This window comes from Chrysochloris asiatica, unplaced genomic scaffold (genome assembly GCF_000296735.1).
Source record: "Chrysochloris asiatica unplaced genomic scaffold, ChrAsi1.0 scaffold00059, whole genome shotgun sequence".
NCBI lineage: Eukaryota > Metazoa > Chordata > Mammalia > Afrosoricida > Chrysochloridae > Chrysochloris > Chrysochloris asiatica.
The window spans coordinates 16337810-16352885 of NW_006408577.1; the positions used below are offsets into that span (position 1 = coordinate 16337810).

At 38.8% G+C, this 15076-nt stretch overlaps 1 protein-coding gene across 1 annotated transcript in view; it reads left to right on the top strand.

The window, feature by feature from the left end:
• MYO1B (myosin IB) overlaps nucleotides 1-15076 on the top strand; it is a 215487-nt gene that overhangs the window by 190773 nt on the left and 9638 nt on the right. Inside the window, exons 24-30 of the mRNA XM_006864054.1 lie at nucleotides 321-407; nucleotides 3328-3402; nucleotides 4399-4533; nucleotides 7185-7291; nucleotides 9736-9868; nucleotides 10212-10364; nucleotides 13781-13908. Coding sequence (XP_006864116.1) covers nucleotides 321-407; nucleotides 3328-3402; nucleotides 4399-4533; nucleotides 7185-7291; nucleotides 9736-9868; nucleotides 10212-10364; nucleotides 13781-13908 — 818 coding nt within the window. The remainder of the gene's footprint in view (nucleotides 1-320; nucleotides 408-3327; nucleotides 3403-4398; nucleotides 4534-7184; nucleotides 7292-9735; nucleotides 9869-10211; nucleotides 10365-13780; nucleotides 13909-15076) is intronic.

Here is a 15076-nt window from a genome sequence, read left to right on the forward strand (position 1 = left end):
AAAGGAAGAGGGCTGAGTTCCTCCGGTTCACACAAATTGCAAAAAAAAAAAAAAAAAAAGGAAGAGGGCTGAGTTCCTCCGGTTCACACAAATTGCTCTCCTCAGTAGAATGAATAGAATATCATTCTACTGAAAATCTACAGCACCAATCTGGCCCTGCTTGATTCCTTGGGTTTAAAGGATTATGATGCACTGTTCTTCTATCACTCTGAAATGCTTATTCATAAATTGGCTTCTCTGTTTGGTGGGGTGTCTTTTTCTGGTCATTTGTGCTATCTGCATTGGGCTGTCTCTTTTATTTACTATCTAAAACATTCTAGGCTCGAAGGGAATTGAAACGCTTGAAGGAGGAGGCTAGGCGTAAGCATGCAGTTGCTGTCATTTGGGCTTACTGGCTTGGACTGAAGGTACTTCCTCAATCACTTCTTTCTGTCCACGGTGAACTCAGTAAAGCCTAGCACCTACTAACACTAAGAAAACTATTGATTATGCTTGCTCGTTGTCTGCACAGTCTTTTAGAATGTTATCTTGCCTAATTTTTGTTTCTTTTTGAGAGTAAACCTTGTTCACGAATACGTTCTAATTTGATTGAGGTTCATTTCTTTAAATAATCAGTTTATTTTTTCCCAGGTGTTTTATATTACCTTTGTGTGTATAAAGTTTGTTTTTAACTCCTGAGACGGATTTATTATACCCACCATCCACAGTGACCAGCTGAGCTTTTATTTCTCTTCATATGCCTATTCTGCGCAGTGATGGCTGCTGGGAGTCGAGCTTTCCTTGAAACAATCATCATTCTAATTGTTTCACACAGAAACCACAGCATTTTGCATCAATAAATTTACAAATTTTTATGAACAAGACTGCAGTCAATAATAAATGGATCATTCAGGTTAAAGAGAACTTTCAACTCAAATAAATGCCTTGTAACTTAGGAGCATTTGTTTCAAATTGTTGGATACTATTTTAGAATAAAGTTGTTGTTGTCGTTGTTAGATTTAAGTAAATATGACTTCTGAGCCCTGGAAAATATTCAGAATGACTTTCAGGAAATATAAGAATTTTCATCCTGGTGTGATACAGTAAGATAAGCACTGGACTGCTAACCACAAGGTCAGTGGTGCAAACCCACCAACTGCTCCTTGGAAACTCTATCTAGTGTTTCTATGGGTTGGAACCAAATCAAAGGTACTTGACAACACTGACAATGTTCAGTAGCTAATCCTGATGGGTACCCATCCATATTTCCTTTCGGGGGGTGATGTTTAATTAACTACCTTTTTAACACTATTCATCCTTACTGTATTTTTTAAAGCATAAAAAAAAAATTTAATTGTTTTCCCACTTATTTACGTTTTCTAATTTGCATTCTAATTTTCATACAAGAGAAGGAAGAACAAATGAAGCCAAGACATTTACTCTCTATTTCTGCCAGTAGCATTATGCTTATGTTCATTTTCTGGGTTTAACTGCATATGATTTCCACATTAAGTGTACTAGCATCCTACAAAACAAATTCAGTTTGTAGATGAATGTTGTTTTAGCGGAAGTTAGCTGGATTTAAACTCTGTTGGAGTTCAAAAATGTAGTCATTTTGTATTTTCTTCCAAAAGAAGAATTATGTTGAAATGAGCTATTGCTTTACCCTTCACAATGATTTGATTTTTTGTGTGGAATGATTACAAAATTGAATAGACCCTTTTAGAATTCCTGGTCCTCACAAGGGGCACCCATTTTATTATAATTTTAGTAGAGACATTATGTAAATGAAAGCCAATTAGAAACTGTTTTCCTATATGCCTTCTATCTGGTTTGCAGCATACATTTTGAAATCTTGATGCGTTTGAATTTTGGTGTTGGTGAAAAATATTGACTATACCTAGGATTGGCAGAAGAACAAACAAAAATTTAAGAGAAATTTACAATCTGAATTCTTATATGAAGTTCTTAATTTTAAAAAAAAAATACACATATAGTAAACATTTGGAGTCCTGTTGTGATACTGCAGGATAAGCACTGGACTGCTAACTGCAAGGTCAGTAGTTGGAATCCACCAGCCACTCCTCAGAAATCCTCTGAGTTACAGCCGACTTGTTGGCACTAAACAACAACAATAAACATTTATCTACAAACTGAACTTGCTAGTTTAAAATCCCTGTTGTAGAAATATTTTGAACATGTGCAGTTAAACCGAGAAAACTGGAGATAAAAGAGGAAGGTGCATTATGTTTGAATTATGCAAACAGACTAATGTTTTACTGAATGCAAACATTATATTTATATCTGGTTAATATTAGATGTTTTAAATATTTCCCCTCAGTTTCAAATTTCAGTATAGCATTCATTTGTTCAGTTAGTTCATTCATTCATTCACCAAGCAAACACTTCATTTAGTTCCCGTTGTTTGTTATGCATTAGCATATGAAATGGGAACACAGTGGCTCCATAAGATAAGCACAGGATTTTAAAATGCAAGGTCTGTGGTTCAAGTCTACCAGCCACTCTACAGGAGAAAGATGAGGCTTTCTGCTCTGACAAAGACTTAAAGCCGCAGAAACCCTGTACTGGGTCACTGTAAGTCAGAACCAACTCGATGACACTTAACAGTCACAGCAAGCATGTGAAATAAATATGACAGTTAAGCAAGGAAGAAATACCAGGGAACTTTAAAAAGCACGTGGAAAAATGGAATTAAAAGACAATGGAATTCTTTAAAGCCCCCTCCTGTAAACTACAACTGTAATATGCTGTTTTATGAACTATGATACCATTGAGCATAAAGTTTGTAGGAAGTTGAGAGAAAAATTATTGCAATTAAGTGGGAGACAATAATAGTTTAAAAGCTAAATGCTTATTTTTAAACACATTCATTTCTCATTATACAGTGCTAAAATCCTATCTTCATATGCAAGGCTGTTGGAAAATGTAGTAACATTTTTCGACACCTTATGCCTTTTAAAAATTATTGAAGCAGAAATTACCTTATTATATAATGTCTCTTGAGGTATAATTTGTGAAGAGTTTGCAGCTATGCCTGTAAAATGTTTGTCAAATACTAAAATTTAAAATTTTGTAAGTTGATATAAAACAACAAAAAATACTGATATTACCATTTGCTATGTCATCTTTTTTTTTTTTTTGTCTTCATTTCTTTTTCTCTGATTTAAAATCCACTGTCTAAATCTCTTCCAACTATTTTATTACATCAGAATGAATGTTAGAAACTTACTCGTTCCACATAGTTTCATCCTTACTCAAGGAGTGTCCTCTTCGTGGACAACTGCTAACCACCATTAACTAACCACAGTCATCTGTTTCTTATTTAAGGTACGTAGGGAGTACAGAAAATTCTTCAGAGCCAATGCTGGAAAGAAAATTTATGAGTTCACACTGCAGAGAATTGTAAGTTCCTGATTACATTTGATATGTATGTCTGACTGGCATTGTAAGAACCCCCAAACTCAGTAAGATGTGACTTCTCTTTGGGAATGATTACAGCAGCTATGGTACTGAGAGATTGTAACCTTTTTGTTTTCTAATGACCTTCCCAAGAATTCAGGTAGAACTATGTCTAAAATATTTAATATTCATCTTATTGACAGAACATATTTTGGAGAAAGTGAGCACAAGAAAGCTCTGCTAAACTGCCATTGAGCTGTGACAGGGTAAGGTCAGCACCAGCTTAGTGGCTGGAGGGGTAAAGGATGAGGGCCGCGCAACACCAGCAGCTTGGATTCTGGAATCCCCTTTCTTTTAAAGGATTACATGTGGTGGTCAGGAGTGTAAATTCTGAAGTCTGGTCTGCTGCTGATTAGATCCGGGACCTTGAACAAGTTACCTAATTTCTGTGAGCGTCACGTCATCATCTGTGTAAAATGGGGATAATATTAGCATGAAGCTCATAGTGTTGTGAGGATTACAATGGAATTGTGCTCTTAGAACATATATTAAATAGAGTAGTGTTGTCCAGTCGGACTTCCTGAGGTGATGATATGTTGTTTCTGTATTGCAACGTAGGAGCCACTAGACACAGGTGCCTGTCAAGGTTTGATATGTGACTAATGTGACTATGGAACTTAGTTCATTTAAATTCCTCAACTTAAATTTCAGTAGCCACTTGTGACTGACCAGTGGCTTCCTGTTTGAACACAGCTCTGTAGTGCTAACTGGAGTTAGTGTTAGTATCAGTAATTATTTTCTTGTATTCTCAACCACTGGGGTTAATAGAAAAAGTGCAACCAAAACTCCCTCCGGGAAGTTACAATGTGCTGTGGACTAGAAAACTTTCTAAATTCCAGTAGAGACGAATTTGCTGATTACAGTTTATCTAACATAGTATGTTTTCTGCTTTATTTTACTAATGTAGTTTTTTGTTTTTTTTTTTCCATCTCAACCCAGGTGCAAAAATACTTCTTGGAAATGAAAAATAAGATGCCTTCCTTATCTCCAATAGACAAGAACTGGCCATCAAGACCTTACCTATTCTTAGATTCTACTCACAAAGAGCTAAAAAGGATTTTCCACTTGTGGAGGGTAAAAACTGACTTGCTGTTATTTTTTCAGAGATGTGCTATCTTCTATTTAGGGTTTGAGGAATGTTATGTAAAAAGCACGTTTTTAACATATTCTTTCTCTGGCCTCGAAGAGAATTACTCGAGGACTTTGGTATTTTGGAGTCATGCACTGCCCCTGGCTTTTGGTGAGGAACCCTGCAACAGCTGAGGTGTTCCTCATGGTGGTCTACTCTTACAGTGAGTGGAAGGGAAGTGCACAATTGGATGGTCTTCCACTTTCAGGTTCCAGTTGCTTTCAAGTAGCTTAGTTTTTCATTTATCTATTCTTTTTACCTCAGGAATACTGCAGGAGATATATATCATAACATCTGAACATCTTTAGAAACCTTTAGACTGCAGATTGTATGAGTTGACTTTATAAAATTTATTGGATGCACAAACATACAGATGAGCAAATACACTTTGATAGGCTGTAAAAAAAACTTTGAAGTCCCCAAAACACACTAAAAGGGCACCACCTAAGTAGAGGGAAACTGAAACTCTATTTTGTAGTTGTTAGTTTTTTGTTTTGTGGTTCACATAGTCTGTATGAGACTGCAGCATGTGATTTAGGTGTTGCCCAGCATGGGACATACGGGACACTTGTATAGATGTTGATTTTACTGTAATCACTTAGTTCAGTTGATAGATATAATGCTAAGTGCTAGATGTAATAAAATCATTGAGTTGAAGGGCTTGTGAATAGTTAAAGGAGCACTGGTATCACTGTGGGTTAGGCATTGGGCTGTTAACCCCAAGGTCAGTGTTCAAACCCACCAGCTGCTCTGGTAAAGAAAGATGAGGCTTGTCTGTTCCCTTAAAGGTTTATAGTCTCGGAAACCCTAGATAAGGTTGCTGTGGTTTGGAATTAACTTTATGGCAGTGAGTTTTTTGTTTCTTTGCTTTTTGTTGTGTTTGGTAAATGAAAGATAATGTTAGATTTTCCAGAAAGCTCTTCCACCCAGTAGTGTAGGCATGTTCCTTGTGTATCCGAATCACATAGAGAGAGAGTGACATTACCTCTAATTAATGTAATAAATGGTACCAGCGTAATGTGTGGAACTAGGTTTGAATTCTGTTCCCTAAGTTTTCAGTGAGTTCACTTGGGGGAGTTCACCAGCCTCTCACCTGGTTGCCTCCCCTTTGGCTTCGGGCATAGAAACTCAGGAACAACAACGGGAGGTGCGGATGACAGGGGTCTGCTCTGCTTCTGCTTTCTCCTGGCTCCTGAGGAATCTTACCCTTACCTCCCAGGATCAAGGGTGGAATCATAGGGCTATTTATTCCTGTAAGAATTCTTCCCTTGGAAAAGTGGGCAACACTGATAACATTTCTTTATAAATGATTTCAATGGTCCTCAAACATGCCTCTAACCGATTTTTTTAGAGAGCTCATCTAACAATCCTGACCCTGCCCAGCCAACCTTTCTCTAGCTCCTTTCAAAACAGACTCAGAATTGGGTGAGTGGGCATTTGTCAGGCCTTCTGTTCACAATGTTAAAGTGGGGATGGAGTTGAGGGGATTTGGAGCAGTGTTTTTCAAACTGTTTGTCTTAGGGTGTGTTTTCTAGAGAAGCAAAACTAGTGAAAGATAGATAGATAGATAGATAGATAGATAGATAGATAGATAGATAGATAACGGATAGATAGATAGAGTTATATATGTATATATATAGTTGTTAAGTGTCTTTGAGTTGGTTCCAACTAGTAGCGACCCTGGTTAGGGTTTCTGAGGAGTGACTAGTGAGCTTGAACTGCCAACCTTACAGTTGCAACCAACCTTGCAGTCCAGTGCATTAACCCACGGCGCCACACCAGGACTCTCCCTACATATAAAGAGAAGTTTATATTAAGGAAATGGTTCACAGTCCTAGAGGTGGAGAATCCCAAGTCCAGATTCAGTGAGAAAGAGCAAGTCTTTCCTGTGTGTCTATTATATATGGAGCAAGCCACACCTCCAAGAAAACATCCTTTCAATTGATTGGTTGCTCGTAGCCAGTCATCATAGAGTTAACTATCAACTTCCAAAGCACTGGGAATCTTGGCACAGAATCTCAACTATCACACAGGTCATAACCCAGTTGTGAGTCATGAAATCAATTTAGTAGATCACTTCCAGCATTGTTTAATTGACTACACTGGAATAGAAAATAGCAGCATGTACTACATATAGAAGGGGTAAGTGTTGTTTTATAAAGCTTTTGTGTCCACTGTCTGTGTATGTGTGTGTAACTGTCTGCACTGGGTTGTGATGTACAATGGGTTTCCTATAGTGAGTCATTGCAAAAGAGTGTGACAGCCCCAGGGCTGAAGGGTCTCCTCAAGAAGTGACATTGTAGGCAAGAGGAAGCCACACTCCTAGTAGGAACCATGCCAGCGAGGCCCTTGTATGTTTTGAAGAATTGTGCTAACTTCTGCAATACAAATAATAGCCTTTATGACGTTTTCCAAGACCAACTTTTTAAAACCCACAAAAGGAAAAATATTTCACAATCCTGTTTGGATCTTGTAAATGAATGCTGTGTACATATTTACTCTTATGCTTGCTGCTGTTAATCTGATTTAGCATACTTAAGAATGAGTAGTGATTCATTTAGGTAAGTTATGTTTGTTTGTTCCTTCTATTTTACAGTGTAAAAAATACAGGGACCAGTTCACAGACCAACAGAAACTTATTTACGAAGAGAAACTAGAAGCCAGTGAACTTTTTAAAGACAAGAAGGCTTTATACCCATCTAGGTATTATGGCTTTACTTTATCCATAAGCATTTTTGACTGTTTCTAAGGTATAACTATAGGTATTTTTAATAGGGTTTAATATCAGAACTATACAAATGATTTTTAATTTTGTGAATTATTTTATAATCAGCTGAATATAAATATGCCCTTCAGCAGTGGCTTCTACAGCCATATTGATGTTCGTCAGAAGCTCAGATGTAAGATCTGTGAAAAGTGTGAGCCCATTGATCACTTTTTGATGGTTGCTTAAGTACTCCTCTGTGGCCCTTTGGCCTCCCAGCTCATCAGGCATGCCTCCAAGACCAGTGCGGCAAGTTCAGCTCCTTCATTTTAGACATCGTGTACTTAGAAAAAGAAGAATACCCGTTGCAAGTTTGCTAAGTGAAGTCCTTGGTAGAGACCACATATATGATTGTTCTTACATCTTCTAAAGTCATCATTTTTTCCAGAATTCTTAGCCATTTTTCATCTAGTGTTTATAAAACACTGTCCAATTTCAAAACAGATGTATAACAGAATGGACTAGAAATCAAAATATGCATTATGTGCTGTGCATTCACATACGGGGGGGGGGCGCCTCAAAAGTTCGTGGAGAAATTCCTATTATCTTTTAACTCCATTTTCCATGAACTTTTAGAAGCCATCTCATATGTTACCTGTTACATTTATATTCTCTGCATCTTATACACAGTTGGAAGCTCATTTAAAAGATTGTATGAACATAAGTTGTCAGGGTTGATTGGTGTACATATTTAAAATTCCTTGGTTAGCTGGGTTTGTCTGCTTCAGGGAGCACACACTCCCTGTATTCAATCATAGTAACAAATCCAAAGTATCCACAGTGCTCTATGAAGCATATTCATGCAGTGAGAATGTCTATGTGCTTTCTTTAGCAACCAGCTTTATTCAACTTTGTCTTTATACATTTTAAAATTAGAGAATGGATTTAACAAACATTTGCTGTAGATAATCTGACTTCAGAAATGGAAAGGAGGAAAAGATATTTTGGAGGAACCCATTAAAAGGCCCTCAGCACTTTTTATTATTAAAACACATTTAAATATGAACAACAAGAACTAAGACGTGAACATCGAGCCAAGTCATTTGGGGTAATTCTGTTCGTTTTTAGGAGTGGTAGCAGGTGGAGTGATCTTGCCCTCCCCCCACTTTGTGCCATGGTGGTGCTCCTGTGGGAGCCAACCTTTCATATCCTGGGAGCTGTGAAACACTGGCCACCTACGTGGATTTTTCTTCCCTAATCTTCCACCTACAACCCAAGCATTTAAAGTTGTATTTTCAATTCACCAGAACTTTGTAGATCAGAGTGAAGCACTTAGTATCCTTCAATCAATCCTTTCTTCTTGGTGCCTTTGAAGAAGCTCGTTTTTAGAGGGTCACCCCCCAGATCTTCCAGGAAATTGACAACTTAATGATACACGCTAGATGACACTGCTTGCAAAAATGATATTGAAAGAAAACTGGCCTGATTCTGAACAATTGCTCCGGCTACTTCAGTCCATATGGGGGCATAGTTTAGGAGGACAGGCTTAGTCTTTTTTTATATATTGCTTATTTAGATCCTTAGTTAACAGGTAATATTCAGTGTTCTGTAGTTTTCTTCTAAAGTGGTGGCTCTAAATTCAGTCTTGCCCAGAATGCCTGTCGATTTCCTTGCTCTCTGCAAGAAAATACGATTTTTTTTTAAGCTAGTGATGATAATTATTCATGTTCATTCTCCCATTGCCACACATTGTGTATGTTGTTGTTACATGCCGTCTAGTTGGTTCCTACTCTTAATGACCCTGTGTCATATCTGAGGAGTGGCTAGTGGGTTTGAACTGATGACCGTGAGGTTAGCAGTCTAGTGCTTTGTGGGCAGTTGTTAACCTTATGTTAACAGATTAGAAAAACCAAGGAGCAAATCAGATGCCATCAGAACAATTCTGACTCAGAGTAAACCCATGTGTGTCAGAGTAGAGCTGTGCTCCATAGGCTCTCAGTGGCTGGTTTTACATAAATGGATTGCCAGGTCTTTCTTCTGAGGCAGATCTGGTTGGACTCGATCTACCAGCCTTTCAGTTAGCAGCTGAGCATGTTAACCCATTGTGCCATCCAGTGACTCCAACAGAACACAAGGGAGTAGCATTTCCTATACATGATGTGCATTTGAGTCTTAACTATGTTTCTTGTAAATGATTTTCTGTTCTGATTATTTTATGTGATAATATTTTTATATACGTTAAACCTAATGTCATGATCACATCAAAAATATTTTAAATCATTTTTTAATGGTTCACTTTCTAACTTATATTTAGGACATTTATACAAATGTAATGTATAAAATACACAAGATAAATTAAATCTGTGTGAAACTGACTGACATATTTTCCCAGTAGTGTCTTCATTTGAAACCATTTCTAATGTGAAGAATTTTTTTCCTTTAGTGTTGGGCAGCCATTCCAAGGGGCTTACCTGGAAATCAATAAGAACCCCAAGTATAAGAAACTCAAAGATGCCATTGAAGAAAAGATAATCATTGCTGAAGTTGTGAACAAAATTAACCGTGCTAATGGGAAGGTAAATGCTGACTCTGAAGGCTGATATGAAGCGTTTATCATTTGGGACAGTGTCTTTCTTTGTCTTTGGAGAGTTAAAATTTGCATTTCAGTTTCTCAGCAAATCTGCTGCGAAGAGGGCTATTTCCCTTACCTTCACTCATAAGCAGAATTTTGTTCTCTAACATCTTTGTAAATCAATATGTGTTGTGTGTGTTCTTTAGTGAGTGCTCAGTTTACATAGTTATGCATGTTGAACAATTGGAATAAAATGCACATTTTTGCATAGAAGTAATACTTTAAATTCAGGGGCACTTTAGGGTATTTTTAATAGCTGGCTTTACACCTTTTTGGTTTTGTTTTAGAGTACCTCCCGGATTTTCCTCTTAACAAACAATAATCTTCTCCTTGCTGATCAAAAGTCTGGACAGATCAAGTCAGAGGTTCCTCTAGGAGATGTGACCAAGGTATCCATGAGTTCACAAAATGATGGCTTCTTTGCTGTCCACCTCAAAGAGGTAAAGAGTCAACTATTGACTTGACTGTTGGAAAGATTTCTGTATTTGTCCAGTCTCTCTCTCAGGCATTGATAGAAAAATTTCCACATCTGACTATCCTGTTACCTGAAGTTTATGTATCCTCCTTGCTAATTTACAAATATTGGTTATGTTCACTCTTACGTCAAATCTCAGGCTTGATTTTTCAATAATTGAAGAAGGTTAGTTGACTATTTACTTTCACACCCAAGATTTGTCTTTAACTGAGTAGTTTTTGTTTGCACCTACCATAGTAGCCTTCGGTATGGATTACATCTCAATGTAAAGAAAATAAAAATCCTCACCACTGGACCAATAAACAACATTCTTATCAATGGAGAAAAGATTGAAGTTGTCAAGGACTTCATTCTTCTTGGATCAATTATCAACACTCACGGAAGCAACAGTCAAGAAATCAGACGACGTATTGCATTAGGCAAATCTGCTGCACAAGACCTTTTTAAAGTGTTGAAAAGCAAAGAAGTCAGCTTGAGGACTAAGGTACGCCTGACCTAAGCCATGGTATTTTCAATAACCTCATATGGATGCGAACGCTGGACAGTGAATAAGGAAGACCATAGAAGAATTGACGCTTTTGAGTTATGGTGTTGGAGGAGAATATTGAAAGTGCCACGGGCTACCAAAAGAACCAGTAGATCCATTTTGGAAGAAGTGCATCCAGAGTGCTCCTTGGAGGCTAAGTTGGCCAAACTTCATCTCTCATACTTCAGACATACATACTGTCAGGAGGGAGCAGTCGCTGGAGAAGGATATCAAGTTTGGTAAGGTGGAGAGTCAGAGAAAAAGAGGAAGACCCCCAACAAGATGGACTGGCCAAGTGGCAGTATCGATGGACTCAAGCGTGGCAACAGTAGTGAGGTTGGCTTGGCCCAGGATCGGGGGCAGTGTTTCGTTCTGATGTGCAACAGGTCGCTATGAGCTGATACCAACTCGATGGCACCTGACAACAACAACCATAGTGGACCATGGGCACTCTTTGAGACAAATACATAGAAATATAAAAATGTTCTGAATTATTATTCCTTCTGTGTTTCTTCAGTGTACCACTTAACAGATGTCTGCTCATCTTTAATTTGGATTTTTTTATTGTTAAAGAATTCAACTAAAATAAACTTATTCTTGTTAAGTACCGTTAAGTTGATTCCAACCCATAACAACTCTGCATAGGGTTTCTAAGGAGTGGCTACCACTGAGCTTGCAGTTCAAACCAACTTTGCAGTCCAGCACGTTAACCCACAGGGCCAAACCTGCCTAATAGTTTTGACCTAGAGATTTTTGAATTTCTGTGCTGTTAGCTTATATCTAGGGCCATCTGACTTGAATGGAATGGTAACATTGGAGTCCTTCTTACAACTTTGTGACATTGGCTAGGTCATTTCACTTTTGTGTGCCTACCTAAGTGTCCTTATCTTTAAAATGGAGATAATAACAGTATTTGGTAACATAGTGGTTATGAATCGGGCTGCGAACCGCAAGGTCAGAAGTTCGAAACTACCAGCTGTTTCACGGGAGTAAGATGAGGCTTTCTGCTCCCGTAAAGATTTACAACCTCGGAAACCCTATACAGAGTTGCTATGAGTTGGAACAAACTCCATGAAACAACTTCATGACACATAACCACAACTTTTATGAGGATTGAATGATGCTCTGTATGTAAAGTGCTTAGCACAGTGCCTGTCAAGTCAGTTCTGAGTCATAGTCACCCTGTATAGGGTTTCCAAGGAGCGACTGGTAGATTTGAACTGCTAACCTTGTGGTTAGCAGTCCAGTGATAATCCTAATCACATTTGGGTGCATGTACATAGAAGATAGTTGCATTTTAGCTGATTCTAAACTTAGATGTCACTTTGAGGACCGAAGTGTGCCTGACCTAGCCAGGCTATTTTCAGCTGCCTTGTATGTATGCGAAAGTTGGACAGTGTATAAGGAAGATTGTAGAAGAATTGATACATTTGAATTATGGTGTTGGAGAAGAGTATCAAAAGTACCATGAGCTGCCAGAAGAGCAAACAAATCTGTCTTGGAAGAAGTACAGTCAGATGCTCGTTAGAAGTGAGGATGGCAACACTTTCTCGTTGTTAGGTGGGATCAGTCCCTGGAGAAAGATCTCATGCTTGGAAGAATGCAGAGTCAGGAAAAAAGAGGAAGACCCCCAGCGACACGGATTGACACTGTGGTAGCGACAATGGGTTCAGATATAACAGTAGTGGTGAAGTTGGCACAAAACCAGTCAGGCTTGTTATGAGTTGAAACTGACTCAACAGCACCTAATACCATCAACAACAATAAACTTAATAAACTTAATAAAGTTAGCTTGACCTGCTTTCCCCACGTGGGTCATAAGTTCAAGGGACCATGTCAGACCTTAGGACGGTATTTCTCAGCCATAATTACATATTACGATAGCTTGGAAAGTTTTTTAATTGGTTAATGCCTAAGCCATACTCTAGAAAAATTAAATCAGAATTTCTCCAAATGGGATGCAAGAATCCTATTTTTTTAAAGCTCACCTGATGTTTTCCATGTACAGTCAGGTTGAGACTTACTGAGGGCCTAGGATTTTCATCAGAAGTGGTGCTACCATTATATTAAAAACAAGCAAACAAACCATATCACTGAGGAATTTTTAAAACAGCTGTTTCAGAATGAGTTCTGGGTTAGGTCAGTGTTTCTTGAACTTGAATGTTCAAGCAAATCACCCAGGAGTCTTGTTGTGTGGATCCATATTCAGTGGACGTGGTAAGACCTGAGATTCTGCTCTTCTAACAAGCCCCCAGGTGATGCTGGTGCTGGTGCTAGTGCAACAGCAAGGGGTGACCTTACTGAAGTGCTCTGAGCAAGTCGGAAGAAATATTTCTTTTGTTGTCTTTGTTTAATTTGGGAGAATGGGTTCCACTGTCCAGTGTTTTAAAGAGACTGTAAATACATTTTCAGTGTAAACTGCAAATATTTACCTCCTAAGCGTAGTGGTTACGAATCGGGCTGTGAACCTTAAGGTCAGCGGTTCGAAACTACCAGCCGCTCCGCGGGAGAAAGATGAGGCTTTCTACTCCCGTAAGGATTTACACCCTCAGAAACCCTGTACAGGGTCGCTATGGGTCGGAACCGACTCGACGGCACTTAACAACAACAACAACAAGCTGTCTTTAGGAACTCTGGTAGCATAGTGGTTATGAATCGGGCTGTGAACCTTAAGGTCAGCAGTTTGAAACTACTGTTCTGCGGGAGAAAGATGAGGCTTTCTGCTCCCGTAAAGATTTACAGCCTCGGAAACCCTGTACAGGGTCGCTATGGGTCGGAATTGACTCAACAGCACTTAACCACAACAACAAGCTGTCTTTAATCATGGTAGTCTGACTCTTGGTTTGTCTTTTTAGGGCTCAGAGGCAGCTAGTAAAGGAGATTTTCTCTTCAGCAGTGACCATCTGATTGAAATGGCCACCAAGCTCTATCGTACAACACTCAGCCAAACCAAACAGAAGCTCAACATTGAAATTTCCGATGAGTAAGTTCGTGTATTCTATTTCACTTTCAGCTGTATTAATTTTAGTTCAGTCGTCTAATCATATTCATTTATATTAGGGGGCTTCTTAAAAAGTTTTGTGGGAAAATGGATTTAAAAGATAATGGACTTTTTCCAGAAACTTTTTGAAGTCCCTTCATATCTCAGCTATGTAGTAAATACTAAGTGGTAGGTATTGTTCTAGGAGCTCTGGTAGCTTAGTGGTTAAGAACTGGGCTGCGAACCTGAAGGTCAGCAGTTCAAAACTACCAGCTGTTCTGTGGAAGAACGATGAGGCTTTCTGCTCTAGTAAAGATTTATAGCCTCGGAAACCCTGTACAGGGTCGCTATGGGTTGGAACCGATTCCACGGCACACTATCACCACCACCAGGTATTGTTCTAGGTGAAGGGTGTGCTGTGCATCAGACTGACCAAGTCCTTGCCTTCATACACCTGATATTGCAGTGGAAGAGACAAGTATTCACAAGGTAACCAATGTGTGGTATGGTTTTCATTAGTGACAAGTGCTGTGGGGGAACAAAGCACGGTAAGGGTCAGAGTGTGCTATTTTGGATAGTGTGACAGTACAATGACATTTTGCTTACAGTGACATTTCAGTTGAGGCTGTAATCTTGAATCAACTAGCAATCTGAATGAGCAACCTAAGGGAGATGCCTTCTGAGGCAAGAAGGCAGCAGGTGCAAAGGCCCTGGGGCTGAAGTGAGCTCTGTGGCAGAGTGAATGAGAGGGTGATGGTAGGAGAACTCCCCGGAGAGAGGCAGGGCTAACCATACAGCACTGGGGAGCTAAGGAAGAGTTGAGATATTACTAAGGATGATGGACACCATGGTAGGTTTTGAGTGAAGGCATGGCATGATCTGACTTAGACTGTTCAAGTATCATTTTCTCTATAGTTTGGAGAATAACTTCTGAGAGGTAAGAATGAAAACTGAGAAGGGAAATAAGAGACTCAGAGCGATGGAGCAGCTGGAGACTTTAGATCCAGCGAGGGAGAGCGACTGTGTACCTGGGGGGTACGGGAGAAGGATTGCATGGAGGGGAAAGTAACCGTGGCAATGAGACAATATACGATAGAATGAATGTAAAACTAATGTTCTCCCATGTAAACTATCACATAATTCACAATAAAACATTTAAGAAAAAAAAAAA